Source organism: Megascapheus bottae, chromosome 30 (assembly GCF_031878675.1).
Source record: "Megascapheus bottae isolate mThoBot1 chromosome 30, mThoBot2.hap1, whole genome shotgun sequence".
Taxonomy (NCBI): domain Eukaryota; kingdom Metazoa; phylum Chordata; class Mammalia; order Rodentia; family Geomyidae; genus Megascapheus; species Megascapheus bottae.
The window spans coordinates 14,316,763-14,339,144 of record NC_143538.1 but is presented as its reverse complement, the minus strand read 5'-3'; the positions used below and the strand labels follow the sequence as shown (position 1 = coordinate 14,339,144).

Sequence of the window (22,382 nt, the reverse complement as noted above, 5' to 3'; positions counted from 1 at the left end):
TGTAATTGAAAAACTCCATGGCTAATATTAGCTTCATGCATGGTTGGATCTGGATACCCAGGTCTGCTCCCCCTCCCCCGCCCCACTCTCTGCACTGTGTGCCTCTGAGCTGATGTCATTCTCAGGCCTCCTTCTATCTCAGTGCATAGAAGGTCGATCCCCACTTCTGCGGGACAGCCACACTGGGGCCAGTGTTCCCAGAATTCTCATCCATGTGGGCCTCTTTTCTTTCTTTGGGTCACGTGACCTAAAAGCAGCCTGGTGGGCTGCCTGTCTACCATGGAGGCCCATCTGAATGGCACAGGAAGATCAAAGTGCCAAAAGCAGGAGAAAGCAGTTCAGGGCATTCCACTCCCACCCTGGTGTCCACTGGGGGTCACTGCGGATCGCTGCCCTTGCTAGAATTTTTGTCCTGGTCACTCAGGTCTCTCTATCCCTCCTTCATCATGACCTTTGCAGTCAGGGTTCCCCTCCTGTCCACACAGCCATCACACCGTCATCATCACCTTCCTCTCCTGGAGACCCCAGAGCCAGAGGCACACCCCCAAAGGTGCGAGCAGCCCCTGTCACTGGAGAGCTCAGTCAGGCACAGTGCTCTAGGATCTTCCTGTGGAATGTCTCATGATTTTCCACCACAACCCAGGGCTTTAGGGCACATCATTCTTGTTCTGCAGATTTAATAAAGCAAAGCCAACATATTCAGCCATGAGGGTGTGTGACTGAAATTTAAGCCTCTGGTCCACACAGTTCTGACTGTCACACTGTTCTAATTCTGAGAGGATGTTGCCTCAGTTTACCTAAGCTAGAGTTGCCTTGTGCTGACAGAGCAGATGATGCACCTTTTCCTCAACACAAGCTTCTGGGTCCGTCCTAGGCCACCCCTCTCCCCTGGGGTCCCTCCTGGGCTATTCCTCTCCCCCAGGGTCCCTCCTAAGCCACCCCTCTCCCCCGGGATCCCTCTAGGCCACCCCTGTCCCCTGGGGTCCCTCCTAAGCCACCCCTCTCCCCTGGGGTCCCTCCTGGGCCACTCCTCTCCCCCGGGTCCCTCTAGGCCACCCTTCTCCCCTGGGGTCCCTCTAGGCCACCCTTCTCCCCTGGGGTCCCACTAGGCCACCCCTCTCCCCTGGGGTCCCACTAAGCCACCCCTCTCCCCTGGGGTCCCTCTTGGGCCACCCCCTCCCCCGGGGTCCCTCCTGGGACACTCCTCTCAGCCTACCTGACCCATTCCCCCCTTCTCACATCTCCAGTCTGACTCCCACTTAAACCCTGGCCCTGGGGCGCCTAGGACAGTGGGATCTCTCTGCACTTGATGCTGCAGATGGGCCCTTGTGGGACCACCACCCCGGGGCAGCTCCAGAGCCCTTTTGAAACACTGTGTCTTTCCATGTCCTCTTGTCTGCAGCTGACAGCCTGGACTCCTAGCCAGCTGAGGCGGTCACACGGAGGAACGAGGAGTGCCTGCTGCTTGGTGAGGAGAAGCCGAGACCTTGCCCCTCGCTCCTGCGTTTGCCTGGCGTTTCCTCTCCCTGAGGAGACCTAGCCTGGCCTGGCATGAAGACAGAGCAGCAGCTGGACCTGAAAATGCTAAGTGTCTGCAAAATCAGGCTTCCACTGTGTCACTGGAAGAAGCCAAAGCGCTGGCGTGCAGGCAAGGGAATCTGCACCTTGTCAGACCTGTTGAGGGACAGTCCAGCTCAGGCCATCACAAGTGTCCAGTGAAACCAGAAGGACCCGAGCCAGCGGATCTGCACTGAAGCTTCCTGCAGACTCCCTGTTGGTACCAGCAAGCTCTTCTGGTGCTTTGACAGCTTCTATCTCTTCCAAGACTGTACCGCTGAGACTGAATCCCCAAGCAAGCTTCCAGGAAAATTTTTGTGGCTGGTTGAGAAACTGCCTTGGTGTGATTTGATCTCCTTTCAGGATTCACTGCAGCAGAAGTTGTCTGAAGCTTGTGTGCCGGGCTCCTACTGGGCCCCCACCAGCATGAGAGCCCTCCACTACTCAGTCAAAAGTGGGAAGGGCCACCTGGAGTGGGGAGAGGCCCCGGGCCTCAAGCTCAGCACCTCGAGACATAGCAGGTCTCCAATGCCGAGGAAAAGTGGCTTCTGCATGGCCTCCCTTTGTGGCTCATCTTGTGGACTTGTTTACAGCTGTGCCCTGGGGGGAAGCTATACCTGCAAGGTCACCAGCCTCCCAGCTGCACACAGGCATTCTGAGCAGCCAGGTCTGCCTTGGTAGATATGACCAGCTGGCCCAGGCAGGAGCGGACCCCACAAGAGGGCACTGCCGCCAAGGGCCCCGTGTGGCTGTAGGCTCTGTGGCACCAGATGGCAAAGGACTTTTTGTTTCTTCCAAACTGGCTTTGAGAGTGGAGCAGTGGCTCCCCTGAGATCCGCTCCCTCCTTTGGCTGTGGAGGGTGGGGCCGTGGGAAAGGCACGGTCCAGGGGCTGCGATGTGTGACTGGCCACTAGAATGGCCTGTTGTTCTCACAGAGCAGGCAGGGTGCCTGCAAGAGGATGCAGCCAGCATTGATTCTGAGAGAATGACACCCTCCTGGGCAGCTCACCTGCGTGGGATGGCCGGGCCGGGTAGCAGACCCAGGTCCTGCCCCGCCCCACTGGGTTCACACAAAGAATCCAGAAGCCCAAGGGTCAGGGGATCAGATGTGCAGGGAGGAGGTTTGGAGGAAGAAGGCTGTGTGGGGTGGGGTAGCTTTGGGCCCTTTCTGTGCAGGAGAAGAGGGCATTGTTCCAATGCCCCAGCTATACTCTGTCTGCACCAGATACTTGAACATGTAGATAATTTCTATAACTAGCATATTCTGAAAGACAACTCTTGCATCTTTGTTTTAAAGGTTCCTGTATTGGGCCCGGAGTTTGGCCTAGTGGTATAGTTCTTGCCTAGCCTGCACAAAGACACTGGGATTTGATTCCTCAGTACCACATACATAGAAAAAAGCCTGAAGTGGTGCTGAGGCTCAAGTGGTAGAGCTCTAGTCTTGAGAAAGCCCAAGAACAGTGCTCAGGCCCTGAGTTGAAGGCCCAGGACTGGCAAAAAATAAAATAAATAATATAAAGGTTTCTGTCTTAAGGTTTATCTATCTAGATAAACTGCCAGGTTCACCTTCAAGATAAAAGGGAAGAAAGAACAGTGGCTCACCCCTGAAATCCTAGCCTCTCAGGAGGCTGAGATCTGAGGATCACGGTTTGAAGCTAGACAAGACAGGGAAGTCTGTGAGACTTATTTCCAGTTAACCATGGAAAGCTGGAAGTGGAGCTGTGGCTCAAGAGGTAGAATACAAGTTGTAGAACTGTATCTTGTAGAGATGTTTTATTCCTACAGGAACAGGGTTCAGGTTTCTTCTCTTTGTTTGCTTTGCCCTTCTTGGTGCCTGGCTCGTACTGCATGAGCCACGAGAACTCCTGAAGGTCTGCCCACTGTGCCTGCAGGCCAGCTAGGAAGACTGAGGAAACAAGGAAGAAATCTTCCCACCTCTTCCACTGCAAGAGACTTCCGTGGTATTGAAAGAGCTCAGTTCCAAGCCATAACTGAAGGTAACTGAGGTGCAGTGTCCAGCCTCAGCAGCCATGCAGCCAGAGAGAAGTCGGGGATTCTAACACTGAGGAAAGAAAAAATGGACATTGTGGACAATTGCCGTTTTTTTCCTCTCGGATAAAAAATAAAATTTAAGACACGCAGGGGTCCATAATTTTCAAAATTGTTCTCCAAACGCAGCTTTAGAGGCCTGCACATGTAGTTAGAAACTAGGTAACTTAAATCCTCATTTTGGAGAGGAAAGCAAGGCCCAGAGAGGCCAAACCAACTAGCTGGGAGCACAGCAAGTTGCTGGCATCTAGTTCCCTGTTTGTGTTCTTTGTGTTTTTTTTTTGTTTTTGTTTTTGTTTTGTTTTGTTTTTTGGTCAGTCATGGGGCTTGAACTTGGGGCCTGGGCACTGTCCTTGAGCTCTTCAGCACAAGGCTAGTGCTCTACCACCTGAGCCATAGTACCACTTCTGGTTTTCTGGTGGCTAATTTGAGATGAGTCTCACGGATGTCGGCATGGTGGCTCACGCCTGTAATCCTAGCTTCTCAGGAGGCTGAGATCTGAGGATGAAGGTTCAAAGCCAGCCCGGGCACAAAAAGACCGAGGCTCTGCTCTTCATTTAACTTCTAGAAAACGGGAAGTGGGGACCACTGCTGCATCTGTTCACCCTTTGTTCCTCCATTCCTGTGCCTCCCCTTTCCCTCCCAAAGACACAGCAGAAACGGCAACCAAGAAACATCCATTTCTGCTCTATGTTTTATGGGGAAGGGACCTTGAGGAGCCAAGGGTGGAATCTCATGATGCAGTCAATCTCTGGCTGTGGACATCACAGGAGGATGGCAGATTTGCAAGCCCCCATCAGCCTGGACGGCCACATAGCTGCTCTTGAGAGTCTGTTCTGGGCCCATGGACTACCCTGTGTCTACGGTGTCCTGCCTGCTGCTGCTGCTGCTGCTGCGTGCGTGCGTGTACGTGTGTGTGTGTGTGTGTGTGTGTGTGTGTGTGTGTGTGTGTGTGTGTGTGTGTGTGTTTGTCTTGTCTTGTCTGTCTGTCTGTATCTCTCTGTACCGTACATGGGCTCCTGTCTGCCTATGCTGGCTAAGTCTGGGGATTCTCTGTCTCTGACCAAGCTGGCTAAGTCTGGTGTGCTTCTGTTTTTAGGGAAGACCAGGCCAGGATGGTTGGGGACTCAAGGAAGGGCTCCTCCCTCAGGGCTGTTCTGAGCATTAACTGTCTCATCCTGACCTCCTGTACTGGAGCCACATCCACAGGTGAGCAAAAAAGCCAGGTCCTCCACATCCCAGCAATGTCATAGCACTATCTTACAGACTGCTGGAGAGGGACAGGGGAGGGTCCAGGGCCCAGTTCAGAGTGGCCGAGCTCTGACTCCTCTTTATCAAACTATCACAGGCAAATCTCACCCTGGCTTAGTTAGAACCTGAACTGCAAACTGTCTGGCTGAGCTAAGACCGGACTTAGCAATGAAGCAAGCTGGGATGGCGGTGGGGTGTCCTCACTTCCCAGCTGTATGGGAAGGTGAGTTGTCTGCAACAGGCTATCCTGCAGGTTTTTGGGAGAAACTAAAAAGTAGTTTTTTTTTTATGTCAAAGTTGCCTAGTTGTCAAGAGTTAGCAACTAATTCAAAATTTTATAACTACTCTAGAAGGTGGGGAAAATTCCAAAACACATTTGAGACCCGGCTTTCCACCTGTTTGGGTCACCTGACATCAGCGTTCCTTTGTGCTTTGTGTGTCATAAGACCTGGGCGCACTGAAGTGCTTTTCAGCGGGGGTGCTCTGAGTGAGCCTTATATATGTTTGTCTGTCTCAGCATCTTCAACTTTTTCCTTAGGTGACTTTATGCTAACACAGGGCACAGGGCAAATTCACCTGGACTTCAGGAGCAAGAGACCAGATGAACCAAACATAAGGCAGGCGATGTGAGAGAAGGGACAATGTAAAAAATTAGAATAAGGGTTCGGTAATTCTCTCACCATTCGTTGCACTTACTTTTAAGTGCTATCATACTTAGCGTCCTGCTCTTCTGCAGTTATAATTGAAGGCTGTGCCTCTGGTCCCTGTAGTCTGTGTGCCTCTCTGGCATCGGAGGTATGCAGCTGCCAGCCTTGCCATTCCTGCGCTGGGTAGCTCCAGCCTGCAGTCCTGCTTCTGCCTGTTTCTGTTAGCTCCTGCGGGAAAAGCCGGGAGTTGCCATGGAGATGTTTCAGCAAAGCCCTGGCCCTTTCCAGGCCCTCATTTATCCATCCATGCCAGTGAAGATACAATGGTGCTGGCTCCCAAAGGGCGCAGGCCTGGCCTGAAACTGCTACATCTTAGCTGTGGGGTCTGAGCTGGAGACACGGAACTTATACCTTGAGGACAAGTCAGCCTGTGGTTCAGACTGAATGCCAAGCCCAGGCTCCCTCGGGAGTCACTGGGAGATGTCCTTGGAGCCACCTAGAAGCTATCTTCCTTGGCTCCACCAGTGACAGCCCAGGAGAGGAAACAGGAATAGCACCGGACAAGCGTGGACACTTCCCTGCACATGGTCCACAATGGCTAGGGTCTCTTGGAGCCACTCCTCACGACACTTGGGTACTTGCTAGGGACACATCCAGTGGCAAGAGTTACACATTTACAGGAGGCCTGCAGCATGACATCTCCATCAGGCACAAAAATATAAAGTATTTATAGTTCTTCCCATTTTCATGCTACTTGCCACTGGGAGTCACTTGTTATAAGCAATGTTGCTTGGTAACAAAGTTTCTACAATTCCATCTCTCTCAGGTTTCCAGGGAAACAGTGGTAGAAAATTAACCAAAGGTCACATTTTCATGCAAAATGAGAAAGTTTTGTTAAGGCTCCAACACTGCTTTCCAGAAGACAGAATGGTGTGGGACCCATGTAATCTGGGACAGATTACTGTATAAGTTTGACCTTGACAGGTCCTACGTGGTCCTCAAACTGGCCCTTTGTCTTATAAATGGGGGAGGAGTGGGCCCCGCAGAGAAGTGGCCTGTTTACGACTCACAGTGCATCAGGGACACGTGGTAAAGACCCGGCTGGACCCCGGGGGTTGGCCCCTCGGTGACCACCATTTTGCTATTAGTTCCAGTAGAGAGCAGACAGTGCTGTGCAGATGCTTGCACGCACACCTTCTGTCCCCCTGGCTGTGCTGGCCGATGGCAGCTGCAGCCTCTCATTGTCTTCATCAGTGGCCACTGGGTGTCCTGACCAGAGCTCTGAGCTGCAGCCCTGGAACCCTGGCCATGATCAGAACCTTCGTGCTCACATCGGGCGGGGAGAGGAGCTGCTACTCACCTCTTCCACCACTGTCCATTCCATCAGCATCTCAGATGGAGGTAAGCCATCTCTCTCACCGCCACCCCAGAGCCCGTGATGAATGCAAATCACCATCACTGAAGGTGGGCTGGGTAAATGCCTCATGCTTTGGGTTCATGTCAGACCATCTGGGTTTTTGTTAATTTCATTTTTCTAAGAGAAACATCAAGTCAGAGTACTTAGGAGTGGATAAAGGTCTACTCCTAGAATAGTGCATTCATGTAGGAATTTCCTGTTGGTGGTCTGAGAAGTCTTGCTCCTCCTGCCCTCAGATGCTTTGTCGCTGAATGCCATTAGTATCATGGCGTCATACCAGGTGGTCACTGCTCACACCTGGCAAAGCAGAGGGCAGAGAAAGTTGCACACAAGACTGTGAGCTCAGAAATGTTTTGGAAGATGTGCCTTCTTGTTACCTAAATTGGACAAGCATGCCCTAAGGTTTGCATTCTCAAGCCTTCCCTTGTTCCTGTCTGCCTCCTCAGGCAAGCTGGTCATCAAAGACCAGCAGGAGCCCATTGTTTTACGAACCCGGTACATTCTGATTGACAGCGGAGGAGAGCTGCATGCAGGGAGTGCCCTCTGCCCTTTCCAGGGCAATTTCAGCATCGTGTTGTATGGAAGGTGAGGACATCCTCAGAGGTAACTAGTACTTACTGATGGATCAGATGGAAGGGATGATTTTAAAAGAAATGGGGGGGGGCAGAGGGTGAATGACAAGTATTATCATTCTGTCTGGTGGACCAGATTGTCATCATGGACAAAATGATGGAGATTTGGGAGCTGGAGCAGTCCGTGAGGCACTTTATTTATTCTGGCTGGGGACCATCGTTCAGTTACAGAAGTCCCTGCCAGCCTCTTAGCCACCTTCTAATCAAGTCTTAGCTTGGGAAGGTTCTGAAACTTATGGGGAAAGATACAGGAAATTCTAGGCTGTATTTTCCTCTGGGTATGCTCCTTCTTTAGCAACATGATAGCCAGGATCACTCCAGTGTATGAGTGAAAGCCCAACCAATTCCACAGCAGCAACAGCATTGAACGAATAAGCCCTCTGCTGGCCCGTGAGCCACCTGCTGGTCTGGCCTAGCAAGTCCCCTTGCTGGTGCTCTGTGTGTGCATGCACTGGGCCTGGGGTCTGAACTCAGAGCCTACCCTCTGTTCCTGAGCTTTCTTTGTGCTCAAGGCTAGTATTCTTACTTGAGCTGCAGCTCCACTTCTAGCTTTTTGGTGGTTCATTGGGGATAGGAGTCTTACGATCTGCCCTGCCCGAGCATGGAATTGTAATCATCAGATCCCAGCTTCCTAGGAGGCCAGGGTTGAAGGGGTGAGCCACCAGTGTGCAGATAGGCCAGTGCTTCTACACCAGCACTGAGTTTGGCACTGGTGGTCCAGGAGCAGGGGGCTTTGCAGGCTTTGCAAGTTGGCCATTCTGGGGGGCTTTGTCCTTTCAGGGCTGACGATGCGGGTGCCCGGCCAGACCCTTACTATGGCCTGAAGTACATTGGTGTCGGGAAAGGAGGAACCCTCGAGCTGCATGGACAGAAAAAGCTCTCCTGGACTTTTCTCAACAAGACACTTCATCCAGGGGGCATGGAGGAGGGAGGCTATTTTTTTGAAAGGAGCTGGGGCCACCGTGGCGTCATCGTTCATGTCATTGACTCAAAGTCAGGCTCTGTCATCCACTGTGACCGGTAAGGCCGGCCTGCCTGGCCACACACACTCCTTCCCTAGGCGTGCACCTGCTCCCACCAGGTGCTGCTCTGGGAGCTGGGCGGCAGCCGGGCAGACAGTTGGTAGTCTCATCCTGGGAACCATGGCCCTTCCCCAGGCATTCACAAATGAAGTTGAACTTAATGGGAACAGCCATGGGTGCTTGCACATAGACACTGTATTCTCATTGTGATAAAATCACACTGGTGACAAAATGAGTAAGATGTGACACGGCAGACCTACCTAAGCAGTGCCACTCTGAAGAGGGTGCTTAGGGCAGGCTGAGCACTGCACTGTGAAGAGGTACCAAAGAAAGAACATTCAAAGCAGAGGGGCTGTGGTACCGCAGGCCAGAGAGGAGGAAGGAGGATGAAAGGCAACCAGAGACACAGGGGGAAATGAGAGGGGCGGGGGGAGGACGCTGGGCAAGCACGCTGGGGTTACAGGAGGGCAGGGAAGCCACTGAACCATCAAAAAGGACAAGACCTGAATAAAACTTAACTTGCTTACCAAGGAAAAGACTTGTTTTAAAAACAGCCAGCCCTTGAGACCTTGGGATGGCATATTAATTACTGTGCCACAGAAGTGGATTTTTATCTCTTTCTTTGGACTACTGCCAAAACTATCCAAAGCCCTCCTCCTCTCTGCCCTTTTCAGATTTGACACCTACAGATCCAAGAAGGAGAGCGAGCGGCTGGTTCGGTACTTGAGCGCAGTGCCTGACGGCAAGATCCTTTCTGTCGCGGTAAATGACGAAGGCTCTCGACATCTGGACGACCTGGCCCGCAAGGCCATGACCAGGCTGGGCAGCAAGCACTTCCTGCACCTTGGATTTAGGTATCTCCCATATCTCCACCTCGGGGACGCTCTGAGCGCTGAAGCACCTTCTCCTGACAACCAACCTTCCCCTCCTCATGTCCTCGGGCGTAGTGGGGTGCAGACGCATTGTCCATCTGCACTGGTCATCTTTAGAACTTTTGCTTGAGGGATACCTGGCTTTTCTAACATGACAACCTGCTCTTAAAATGTGAAAGATAAACTCCACTCCGTCAGACCATCTTTTTAGGATCATACAGAGTATCTGCCTGACTTGGGCACACACAGCCACTGTTTGTCCTCTGGTAACTGCATCTTTTCATCTTATAGACTCAGTTCTTAGCTCTGTGGAAAGCTAAGGCCATGTATCCCTTGGATGCTTGAAGACTTTGACAGTCCTCACTTCAGAAAGCCTTTGCTAGTCTCAAAGCAAAGCAATTTCACTGGCTCAGCAGAGTCTCCCTGGGAGTGAGAAGGGGAGGCCAGACTCCAGGGTTCATTCTCTGACAGCCACGGGGCTGCTGCTTCTGAAATGAAAGCTCAGGCAGGAAACTCATGTGGCCAAAGATGACAATAATATCTCGGCTCTACAAGGCCGTCTCTAGTTCAGCCCTGCCCTGTGCGGATCTGGGGGATCTGGGTGCATGAAGAGCCTTTTTTCATTGTTTTCCAGACACCCTTGGAGTTTCATCACTGTGAAAGGAAACCCCTCTTCTTCAGTGGAAGACCACATTGAGTATCACGGTAACCATCTCTGCTCCTGGGGTGATTCTTGGAGCTGGAGACTTGTGGAGGGCCTTTGTCTCAGCATTGAGCTTCAGGGGTGATGTGTTTTGAGCTGGAGACTTGTGGAGGGCCTTTGTCTCAGCATTGAGCTTCAGGGGTGATGTGGTTTGAGCTGGAGACTTGTGGAGGGCCTTTGTCTCAGCATTGAGCTTCAGGGGTGATGTGGTTTGAGCTGGAGACTTGTGGAGGGCCTTTGTCTCAGCATTGAGCTTCAGGGGTGATGTGGTTTGAGCTGGAGACTTGTGGAGGGCCTTTGTCTCAGCAGCAGCCTCTGAGGTTGTGGGAGTCACTGCTGTTCTAACCCCAGGAGGACTTGGATCATGAGAAAGGATTGGGCCTCTCAGCTCTGTACTCCCTGGAAGGCTGTAAATGAACTTTGGATGCGATAATAACCTGCATTCCAGATGACAAGCATGGCCTACTTAGGGGGAGAAAGTTATTTCTTAAACAAATAGTTCCAAGTTCCATGGGTATAGGAGATTTTCTCTGTGTTGGAATCCCAGCTTTGTGAACGTGGGGTCTGTCTGGCTGCTAACGCATCCAATCTGTCTTACAGGACATGGAAGCTCTGCTGCTGCTCGAGTTTACAAACTGTTCCAGACGGAGCACGGTGAACACTTCAATGTTTCCTCATCCAGTGAATGGGTCCAAGGTGAGGAGTTTGACACAACCTGGCCACACTTGGCAGCTGGGTCAAATACCAAAATCACCCTCTTTGCAGAACAGTAGGAATAACATAACTGCTCAAACATGACTGTTTTCAGTTCACCACCTTCACCAGTTAACCTGGTTCAAGTTTTAAGGATTTTAGTTAGGCATGGTGGGTCTTTTTTTAAGAGGGCAGGTGTTGTTGTTTTGGTTTGGTTTTTTTACATACCAGGCAGGAAGCGCAGACCACTGAGACTTGGGGCCAACCTTCCAGCAGCCATGCACAGGATTGCTGAGGCTGCAGTCCAACTGGCAGTCTTCAGATGATGGGTTTTCCCTTCTGTCTTCCTTTACTTTTAGAGTAACAATGTATTAATTATACGCACATACATATCCTTCAAAAAGTAAGAGTGTCTCACTCACAAGGTGGGGAGAGGAGAGCGGGAAATGGTTTCAGAAGTCTCCTGCTTGGTGTAGTGCACCCAGGAGAGACAGCCTTCAGCTCCCACTGGGATGAGGGCCAGAGTGGATGTGAACTGGCATCACAAGCAGCTTTATGTCTGACCCTGTCTTTGCTTTCTGCCTAGATGTGGAGTGGACAGAATGGTTTGTCCATGATAAAGTGTCTCAGACTAAAGGTGGTGAGAAAATTTCAGACCTGCGAGCAGCTCACCCAGGAAAGATCTGCAACCGCCCCGTGGACATACAGGTACCATGCTCACAACAACCCAGCTGTTAGGAAAGCTTTGTGTTGTGTGGATCACACACTGTCTTGTTACTTGGGCAGTGTAACTGCCACGGCGGTCCCTGCTCTGCTCTCCACCACTGAAGTGGTTCTTCAGGTAAGGGAGAAGAAAACAAGAGCAAGCAGCAGACCTGCACAGACATTCCCTGGGAAGTGTTGGACGTTGTGTGCTGAGAGGCCTGCTGCACTAGCGGTGTTCTCAGCATTGCGGCTGGCTTCAAGGCCACGTCAGAAGGGGAGCTGGCTTGATAGGCAGAGGGCTTTGCACTTGAATCTGGACTATCGCCTTGGCTGCCACAGAGACCACCTGAGGTGATGGGAACTGGTAGGCTTCTTGCCAGAAAGGGTTTTAGTTGTGCATCTTCGCGTCATTCTCTTTCTAAGACAAAGGATCTGTTGGGTTCCAAACAGTGTTTCCTAAAGATTCTCTCTTTTTTAAAGATTGGCTGTCCTTTCCTTCCCTATTTCTCCAGGCCTGTCTCTTTGGTACAGCAGCTGCAGCCTTTGCTCTAAATTACTGCTCTCTGAATGGCGTTGTCTTAATGTAGACACGCCCTGGCTTTGAGATGAGCCCGGTGGCAGGGGTCATGCCCTCTGCTGACTCCACTCCTAAATTCCTGACTTGGTCTCGTGTCTTCTGGTGCAGCAGCCCCCACTCTCACGGGGCACTGTGCTGGATGCTAGATCTGGGTGAGGCGAAACCTTTCTTTGTGCTACCAGAGCTGGGGGTGCAATGGGAGGGGCAGACGGGGAACACCTGGGGCAGGAGAGGGAGGGGCCGGGAGCCCCAGCTGTAGGTCTCAGTCCACGTTTTTGTTTTTTTTACTTACTGACTTTCCCTGGCTAGTTATTCAACATTTCTGAGTAGCCATTTTTTCTTATGTTTAAAACTAACCACCACTTCACAAAACTTTGTTGTGAAGATGGCTGTTAACATTTAGCCCTGTCACTGTAATGGTGGTTCTTAAATTTCACCACCCATTAGGATCTCCTGTGTAGCTTTGAACAGCCCAGCCTGAAGCCCAGACATAATCAGATCTGAGCTTCTGAGGATGGAACCACACGCAGTTTGTAGTGGATGCCTCCCTGCCCACCAGTGGATGGGGTGTGAGTTCTCCATACGTGGATTACAGCCCCTTTGCCTGGTGGTGTGGTGTGGTGTGGCTGCAGGGAGCAGCTGGCTCAGGCCCTACAAGAGTGTGCCATGTCACTGGCTTGGGGACCCATCACTATAGAGCTCTAGCACTTGATTTCCTGCTGTCCTGCTTATAATGAACCTCATGCAGACAGCTGTTAGGATAATCTCTGGCCATTGTACATACTTTCACAGCAAGAGCAATTTTAAGTTTCCAAATATATTTTGAGAACATTAATCATCACCTTCCTTCTTTTTCTTTTTTCTTTTTTTTTTTAAGTTTCTCTGTAATTTCTGTGCCACTTGCAGGCCACAACACTGGATGGTGTTGACCTCAGCACTGAAGTTGTCTACAAGAAGGGCCAGGATTATAGGTTTGCCTGCTACGACCACGGCCACGCCTGCCAGAGCTACCGTGTGCGGTTCCTCTGTGGGAAGCCTGGTGAGCATGGTCTCGGCCACGCACGGAGCTGGAACTGAGCTGCTCTCTGAGCGGGGCTGGTCCCATGCTCTGGGCGTTGCAGCACCTGGCTCTTCCCACCACTTGCAGCACGAGCACAAGGAGGGTCTCCACACTGGCAAGACAGCAGAGCCCTGCCCTGCCCTTAAGCCTTTCTGGAACTTTCTGGAAAGGGCAGGGCCTGGTCCAGGAGTAGCAGGATAAAGAAGGACAGAACTGACCTCCCCACCCCTTCCTACAGAGGCCCTTTGGGGTGCTGCTCTCTTAATGCCAGTTCCCAAAGCACTTGTTAGAAGGCTGGCCGTGGCTGGCTATTCTTGGAGGCCTCGGCCAGGCCATCTCCAGAGGCAGTCATTAGGGAGGGGTCTTCGGTGGGGAAGCTGTGGCTGCTGCACATAATAGTTGAGAGGAACTATATTTGTTTTACATCTTCAGCACAGCGGGTGTGGTAAGGCAGCCACATTTAACTCCAGCTAAGAAGAAGCTAGTGGAAATGTTCCCTGCCCAGAGCTAATGAATGGATCTTTTGGGGTTGGGACTTTGTTGACTTCCAAGGCTTGAATGTACCAAAACTGGGATGGAGTGGGCCCGGTGATTTGGGTTTTGGACAGGCAAATCTGGCATTTACATATTTAACAAGGAGATGGGAAGGGGTTGGCAGCCTAAAGTGTAGGGGGCAGGGGGTGGGGGAGTGTAGTGCCTCAGGCCTTCTCAGCGTGCAGGGGAAAGTGCTGTGACTCAGTCCTTCCTGTGCTGGGTTACAGTGAGGCCAAGACTCACGGTCATCGTCGACACCAACGTGAACAGCACCATCCTGAGTCTGGAGGACGATGTGCAGTCGTGGAGGCCGGGAGACACTCTGGTTGTTGCCAGCACTGACTACTCCATGTACCAGGCTGAGGAGTTCCGGGTACTGCCTTGCAAAGCCTGCACTGCCCACCAGGTCAGAGTGGCAGGTAGGCCTTCCCCCTCCCTGGGCCAGAGATCTGAACACCGTTAGGCCTAAGGAAAAAGAAAGCCACGCAGATCTGTCCATCCGCTACACCCGTAGTAAGCATTTCAGGGTAAACATGCGCTTCTTACACTGCACCCAGCAGGTTGCTAACCAGCTTCCTTTTGCTGCCACTGATATCTGAAGAAAAAAAAGAAAAAACAAAAACAACTTGTTGCTCGATAAGTACTAGCTGAGATCCTTGCTTCATTGCCTTTATTTTCAAGACCTCATCTCACTGTGTGGCTGTCTTCAAATTCTGTCTTCCTGCCTTGGCTTCTGAGTGCTGGGATTATAGGCATATGGCATCAAGCCTGGGTTAGCTACAATTGATATTAGGTGTAAAAAATTAGCAACTGAGCTTAAAGATGGGAAACTTGAAGATAGGTGTGGGTGCCAGGCTAATAGTTGGATTTTGAATATTTTAGTTTCTCATCTGCTCCTTGGAGACATGCGGGTAGAGCTGGCATGGAGGTGTGGGTGCTCATTCTGTGTGGGGGGAGGTGGCCCATCCTTGCTCTAGGCTGGGCAGGTACCTTGCTCTCCTCCACAAGGACACAGCTGTCATTTCACACTGCACAGCTGTATTCTAGAAGGGGCCTTGGGACCCTGCATGTGTGGAGGTGGAAGGGGCGTCACCCAGCAGACATGTTCAGGACCTCACTTGTACCCAATGCACAAATTAGAGCTCCTGGTGCAGGTCCTGGTGAGGCTGCTGTGGTACCACAGAGGCACGCTGAGATCCAGGGCCAGTGAGTTGTCAGTGCATTCCTGCCTCACCCCACAGACGGTTCACCTGTTGATGCTGCCCCTTGAGGCCCCCTGGACTCAGGGTGAGGGGACTGTTTCAGGGCTGTCAGAAGATGCCGGCCTGTGCCTGATTCCCCACCAACCCCACATCCAGGCCTTCTTGCTCTTAAAAGAGGGGACCATGCCCTTTTCTCTGAAGCCTTGGGGCCCTCAGGAATACAGCCCTGACTAGTGAACAGTATTATAAAAGCCCCAAGTAGTGTGTATGATATGCATGCATGTGCCAGCATGCCGGTTGTCTACCCTGTCCATCCTCCTACACTCACTTGAGCCATACATCCTTACTGGCATAGAGTTTGGGCTCTACATACATCTCTTCTGCCATGCCTGTGCCCTCTTCCCAAGCACTTTGCATGCTGGCTAGAGAGAGGAACCCACACATACTCACGGCTCTCAAATCCCAACACACTGCCCTTCCTGCATTGTAAGGGCTTTCTGATGGAAAACAGATGGGGGTAACAAAGTAATGAAAATGTGTGAATCATCTAAAAACACGTTTAAAAGTTTTGTCAACCACACCTCCTAAAGCATCTGTGGCAGTTTTCTCAGTCCTCTCTTCAGTTTTCACTACCACCTCCCCACATGGCTTGTAAACACTCCTCACCTTTGAATGCCACTTCCGGCAACTAGACCTCGAATGAAGCTTTCCACAGTGGTCAGCATTTACATAGCTGTCCTGTTCACTCTGCTAGGACCTCTAACCTCAGAGCCCTGCATTCCGCAGGATGCGGCTGAGGAAACTGAGGTTTGTGCAAATTAAATGTCCAACTTCATGCTTTCCAACGTGGCAACGTCCATTCTGTTAGAATAGAGTACAATGCAAGCTTCTGTTTCTTTGTCACAGTAGCCAGTGCTGCATGTGCTGGCGTACCATATTGGATAGCAAGGTACAGAGCGTTTCCCCGGCCACAGAAAGTCCCGGCGGTCAGAGCCAGTGGAAACCAAGCAGGTCAACACGGGAGTTGGGGTTCAACCTCGGAGCTACCTGGTTCCTCACCTCAAGCGCATGTCGACCATCCCTCCAAGGTCCCCACCCCCAGCATCGTCTAGGGAGATGTGCCGAAGGGCCCTCACGCACTGTGTGGAGTGGGTCTGCTTCCTCACACCCTCCTGTCCAAGTCTCTGTGTGCCGCTCCTGCCCGCCTTGGTCTGAGGAGGACTGGCTCAGCTCCGCCTTCCCCTGACCCGTGGGGTCCTGCGAGGCGAGGCCTGGGCTGGGTGTGTGTACCTCTGTCTCTCCTCAGAAGGTCCTGGTGTTCTCTGCCTTACGACTCGGGGTGCCTGTTTTCATGCCTGACCTGCAGGCAGAGCTGGGAGACTGCACTGGGGGTCCGGAGGGTAAACACCAGAACAGGAAGTGTGTGGCTCCCTGGATGGGTCAGCCATGCAGAACCCTCTGGAATGTAGGCCCCTTCCGGTAGCCCACTGCACTCGTGGCTCTGGACTTTGGGGGACAATTCTGGATTAATCACATCTGCTTTTTTCTGTTCAGCCTTTATGTATCAGTGCTGGGAGAAGGAAGAGAGGGTGGGAGAATCTCACAGATAAGATAGGGTGCTAGGGCCAGGTGCATGGCTCCCCTGGGAAGTGGCGTCAGGAGGTAGCGAGGACAGACGGCAGCCTGCTCTGATGGCAGCCATCTTGTGTGGGTTCTGATAGGGAGCTCTGCTGCAAGGAGGGGGCTGGGGCTGAACAACCCAAGCAGCTCTCAGCATAACTCAGCTTCCTTGCTCTTGGGACTTCCCTCTGCCTGGAAGTCACTGTGGAGTGTTGCTTCCCCATGGGACAAAGAGGAGTCTGCTTCCTGCCAGCTCCTATGGCTGTAGCCTGATACCGATTAGGGACCTGGGGACCACACCAGGGCAGCGGCACATGCCACTTCCGTCACGCTGGCTTCCTGTGGGGGCCAGTAGCTGCTTTAAGCACATTAACTTGTATAGATAACTTTTAAGATGTGTGTTATTCTTACCTCCTTTTTTTTTTTTTTTTGGCCAGTCCTGGGCTTGGGCTCAGCACTTGAGCACTGTCCCTGGATTTTTTCTCAAGGCTAGGGCTTTACCACTTGAGCCACAGCACCACTTCTGGCTTTTTGCTACATATGTGGTACCGAGGAATCCAACCCGGGTCTTCATGCATGCCAAGCAAGCACTCTACCTCTAGGCCACACTCCCGGCCCTCTTACATCCTTTTAATAGTTGAAGAACTGAAGGCTCTGAGAGCTTAAACCACCTGGTTCTAGAGCTGACCCTCCCTCACCCCCCCACACTCCCCCTGCCCCTCCAGCCAGGTTCACAACCAGGTCCTGGAGCAAAAGCCTCTGTCTGGCAACCTCCCTGAACACCATATTTTCGAAGGGTGCTAACTGAGAAGAGCTCTGAGAACACTGGGCACATCCACTGTGAGGAGTGCTGGGAGAGGCGGGTGTGAGTCGGGAGAGCACTGCGGAGCATGAGGAAGCACCAGTGCTGGGTGTGGTCAGGACAGGCCTTCTGAGGGCACTGCAGCTGGATCATGGAGGACAAAGCGGGAGGAGGCCTTCTCACCTAGAGAGGGCCAGGTGGTTGGAGCTCAGAGATGTCTAATAGTGAAAGGTGCTTGGGCTGGAGGTCTGGTCTGACTCGAGCAGAGGGAATGTGAGGGGTGACAGGAGAGGGGCCCATAAAGAAGAGTTGGGATTTTTTTTTCCTATTTCAGTTTTTAGTGAGCCCGCCAATCTACTTCTGGAACAGTTCCCAAAACAGACATGTAATTCTATGACACTTGTAGTTGAATTAACAATACTGCCTGATGCAGTTCATTCCAGAGAAGCTGGATGCCTTGGCCAAAAAAGCATGGTTGTGATACGCACTACTTGTTGACTATAAAGAGTTGGGATTTTTACTCTCTCATCCCTCGGGCCAGGGGCCGAGAAGTCATACATGGCATGGGACCCCCTCTCTCACTGCTGGCTTGCAGGCTAAGGTGTGGCTTGGTATGGTTTGTTCCTGCCTTTAGGAAGGATGCTCTGGACTGTAGCTCTCAGGACATAAGCCCTACAGCTCTCTGTCTCTTTTCTGGCCCACTTACTGCAGCTGCTCTGCACTTGTCTGGGCATTGGCACGCAGTTCCTTGATTCATCCCAGAACAGCCCAAGACAGCCTTGCCTTGCTGTGAAAACCTTTGGGAGATTCTCTGGGCATTGCCAGTGAACCTGCCCCTTGGAGTGTCCACTAGTAAAGACAATAAACTGGGTTCAAAACAGCTAGAGGCAAGGCACTAGGAGGATCAGGATACTGGAAGTCCTGAAGAAACGATGTTCAGCCTTGTGAGAAGGCAGGAGGGGAGAGAGGGGGTGTCTGTCCCTGGCCCAGTTACCGCAGAGGCATCTTGGCCTGGCATGGTGTGAGAGACTGAAACAGAAAAGCACAGCTGTAAAATTCTTGGGTCTCCATAATGATCCTCGAGATCTTCCACGAACAAGAAAAAACAGACATGCTTCCAGACAGAATACAAGAGATACAAGAGATTTCCCAGGGAGGAGGTGTGTTATGTGTGGAAAACCAAGGGAAGAGGAGCAGGAGTCAGGACAAGGAGCCACAAACTGACATATCTGACACTTGGAAGTGGGGGAGAGGGACAGATGGGAGACCAGATGGGCAGAGTTTCAGCAAATAAATTTGTTGCTTTAAGCCAGAAAATCTATGGTTATTTGTCATAGGACCGACAGGAAACTAATGCCAACTCTCACTGAGATGTTTTCTCTATTTCTTTTGCACCAACTTCACATCTTGAACTAAAATGCTTCAAAGAAACCACTATCTGACTGAGTCTTCAGAATTCCACAGCCATAAATATCCTTAGCAACAAGGCAGGCTCCCAGGATGTGTGCCAGGTAAAGGGGCAGGCAAGGGTCAGCTCTTCCTGTGGATGAGGAAGCAGAGCAGGGTCACTGTGGTAGACGTCGTTCAGCTTAATTATAACCTCAGCTTCCACACGTGGGTACCAGGGCTGAGGCAATGTCCCGCTGCTGAAGGTCACAAAGCTGAGTGGTGTAGGGGGTCAGGCTGAGAATCCACACAGGAGACTGCTGCCCTTGTAAGTCTGTCCTCAGCTGCTGTAGAAGAGGTCTGAAAGCCGGGTTAGCAGTCTTAGTGATGAGCAAGTTTAGAGCCAGGCTAAGACTTTATTATTCCACAAAAGAATCAGATTGTGGTGGCAGATTGTGAGTCTGCAAACCAAAAGCTGTTCCAAAACCTGAACCCTTGACACCATGCACCTTCTGGGGTGCTTTTTCCATACAGATGGAGGAAGAGGAGATGGAAAGTGAGAGATGGAAGGAGAAAGGTGGTGGAAGACGAGGAGGAGAAGATGAAAGGAGAAAGACGGGGGAGGCGATGAAAGGGGAAAGATGGGGGAAGGGGCTATGGAAAGGGAAAGATGGAAGAAGAGGAGCTGGAAGGGGAAAGATGAAGGGACGGGAGATGGAAAGAATTATAAGGGAAGCAGTAAGTGCCTTTGGCAAGAGGAAGGGGAGAGCTGTGGCAAGGTGATGGGGGCGGAATCAGGCAGGAGGTAAAGGGTGCAGGGTCGGGGCACCTGACCACAGCAGGAAAAGGCTGACAAAACCTTTTTTGCTAGAATTTTGTTTGCTATTTCTCAGGATGGAAAGGCCTGGACAGGTTTCAGAACAGAATATACAAAGCCCAAATGAGGGAAGCAATTGAGCTATTGGAAGCAGTGCGCTGTAGGAGCCAGCGGCCCTACCAGTGAGAGAAAGGGTAGACTGCGGTTCCAGAGTGCAGTGTCCTCTCCTCAAGGCAGGAGGGAGAGGGGGGAAAGGAGGTCATCACAGAGTGGAGTACAAGCCCTTCCCCTCTGCTCCACGAGGCCCATGCAGGTGCCCAAGGCAGGCAGGTCACTGGCGGACACAAGAGCTCTGATCTGGCTCCTTCTAGAGCGAAGTCTGTAGATACGCATCCTACAGGAGGTGGAGGAGAGCAGAATGCAGGTGAACCCTGCTCTGAAGGAGGGGCTTAGAAGACAGGACTTGATTTGGCCCGTGACCCCTGCTGGAAGGGGTCTGGGATAAAGGACCTGCGAGGCTGTCAGAGACAGTTCCTTCTCCCTGGCTCTGCTCTCTTCAGGGCACGCTTCTAACCCTGGCAATTGCCCTCCATAATCCTTCTCTCTGGCTCTGTTCTCTTCAGGGCACGCTTCTAACCTTGGCAATTGCCCTCCATAGTCCTTCTCTCTGGCTCTGCTCTCCTCAGGGCACGCTTCTAACCTTGGCAATTGCCCTCCATAGTCCTTCTCTCTGGCTCTGCTCTCTTCAGGGCACGCTTCTAACCTTGGCAATTGCCCTCCATAGTCCTTCTCTCTGGCTCTGCTCTCCTCAGGGCACGCTTCTAACCTTGGCAATTGCCCTCCATAGTCCTTCTCTCTGGCTCTGCTCTCCTCAGGGCATGCTTCTAACCTTGGCAATTGCCCTCCATACTCCTTCTCTCTGGCTCTGTCCTCTTCAGGGCACACTTCTAACCCTGGCAATTGCCCTCCATAGTCCTTCTCTCTGGCTCTGCTCTCCTCAGGGCACGCTTCTAACCCTGGCAATTGCCCTCCATAGTCCGTGTCCTTTCCAGCCTCTGAGCAGAGAATAGCCTTGGGATTGCTTGGCACTTCTGATCACATCCTGTGACCCTATGAGAACTGTAGCTGCTCTGGGCTGCCATGCATCCAGCTAAAACATGGGAGCAGAAGAGGGCACAAATATTAGGGGACTATTAGCTGTTTCTGAAGTGGGATGTGACCGGCAGGCGACTGCCTCCCTGGCTTCTTTCTTCCATTGAATGGAACCAGCGAGTCGCAGGCATCAGGCCTGGTGATGAATAGGATCTGGCTATGGGGCACCTAGAGGGGCCTAGGACAGACTGGGCACGCAGTCCTGGCCTTTCCCAACTGCCTCTTCTCTGCCTAGGGAAACCGCTGTACTTGCACATTGGGGAGGAGATAGATGGTGTAGACATGAGGGCTGAGGTCGGGCTCCTAAGCCGGAACATCGTGGTGATGGGGGAGGTGGAAGACAAGTGCTACCCCTACACCAACCACGTCTGCAACTTCTTTGACTTCGATACCTTCGGGGGCCACATCAAGGTATGTGGGGGCCACCTCGAGGGATGGGGATGCCTCGCTGAGGCTGTCACCCCAAGCAAGAGCTTGTGGGCAGGGACTCCTCCCCAGGAATAGAATGGGCACAAGAAGGCCTCCTCACCTGCTTCCTTGCTGCGTCAGGGCAAGGCCTCTGAACCGGGTGTACAGAACATCCTAAATGTAAAGGGAACCCAGGTGGGAGTGACAGAGCACTGTGAGAGCATGTCTGTCCTCCTGGAACGTGGGTGCCCACTGGGGGCCAGGAAGGGCCTGTGGTCTCTCTGACTGACTCTTCTCCCCCAGTTTGCACTGGGTTTTAAGGCTGCACATCTGGAGGGTGTAGAGCTCAAGCACATGGGGCAGCAGCTGGTGGGCCAATACCCAATTCACTTCCACCTGGCTGGAGACGTGGATGAAAAAGGAGGCTACCACCCACCCACGTACATCAAGGACCTCTCCATCCACCACACATTCTCCCGCTGTGTCACGGTCCACGGCTCTAATGGCTTGTTGGTGAGTACCTGCTGGAAGGCTATCTTCTCTAGATACTGGCCAGGGCCTGTGTCAAACCATCCTTGGCTCAGCTGTTAAAGCCATCAAGGAGTACAGGTCACCACGCAAACTGGCAGAAGGTAGGAGTGTGCCCTCCTCAAGTGCCCAACCTACAGAGGTAGGAAAGCAGCTCCTCAGCGAAGGTTGCTCATGGGAATAATGCAAGACCCAGGGAAGTTCTATCTGTACCACATGGCAGATTTGCTAGCTTAGACAAGGAATTGTGCTGAGACAGCAGGCAATGGCCCCTATCAGACAAGCTTGAGACAGAGATGGCTGTGACCCCTTTCCTGTGCTACAGCAAGAATTCATTCACATCAGACTCTGAAGAAAGAAATGCCTTCCCCAGCAACCTGGAGAATGTGCCAGAAGCTCACCTTGATTCTTCACAGATAATTTTCACACTACACGGATCCTTCTCTAAATGACCTAAACTTTAACTCCTCTGTATACTTTAAGGCCAGATGTGTTTGGTTTGAAAGGTTTGCCAGTGGCTGGTTGTGTTTGGGAAGATGGTTTATAGTTTCTCATTTAAAGAAACTGCTCAGTAGCATCCTGGGTGTCTTCTCCCTGGTCCTACGGCAGGCTGAATCCCAGTAAAGACAGACTAGCTGCACTGGGAGGAAAGGCTTGAATGTGAGGAGCTGAAAGGCCAACGCCTGCCCAAACGGGCACTGCAGCCGGGAGCTGTCCCGGTGAGCTCTGGTGGCCTCTGTTCCTCAG

At 52.0% G+C, this 22,382-nt stretch overlaps 1 protein-coding gene across 1 annotated transcript in view; it reads left to right on the top strand.

Annotated features, from left to right (window-relative positions):
• Cemip (cell migration inducing hyaluronidase 1) overlaps window positions 1-22,382 on the top strand; it is an 86,632-nt gene that overhangs the window by 47,128 nt on the left and 17,122 nt on the right. The window contains exons 2-13 of the mRNA XM_090321546.1: window positions 4,707-4,816; window positions 6,760-6,906; window positions 7,369-7,507; window positions 8,335-8,574; window positions 9,251-9,430; window positions 10,083-10,153; window positions 10,752-10,847; window positions 11,431-11,552; window positions 13,033-13,165; window positions 13,948-14,139; window positions 20,935-21,110; window positions 21,411-21,620. Of these exons, the coding sequence (XP_090177672.1) occupies window positions 4,723-4,816; window positions 6,760-6,906; window positions 7,369-7,507; window positions 8,335-8,574; window positions 9,251-9,430; window positions 10,083-10,153; window positions 10,752-10,847; window positions 11,431-11,552; window positions 13,033-13,165; window positions 13,948-14,139; window positions 20,935-21,110; window positions 21,411-21,620 (1,800 nt within the window). The 5' untranslated portion in view covers window positions 4,707-4,722. The remainder of the gene's footprint in view (window positions 1-4,706; window positions 4,817-6,759; window positions 6,907-7,368; window positions 7,508-8,334; window positions 8,575-9,250; window positions 9,431-10,082; window positions 10,154-10,751; window positions 10,848-11,430; window positions 11,553-13,032; window positions 13,166-13,947; window positions 14,140-20,934; window positions 21,111-21,410; window positions 21,621-22,382) is intronic.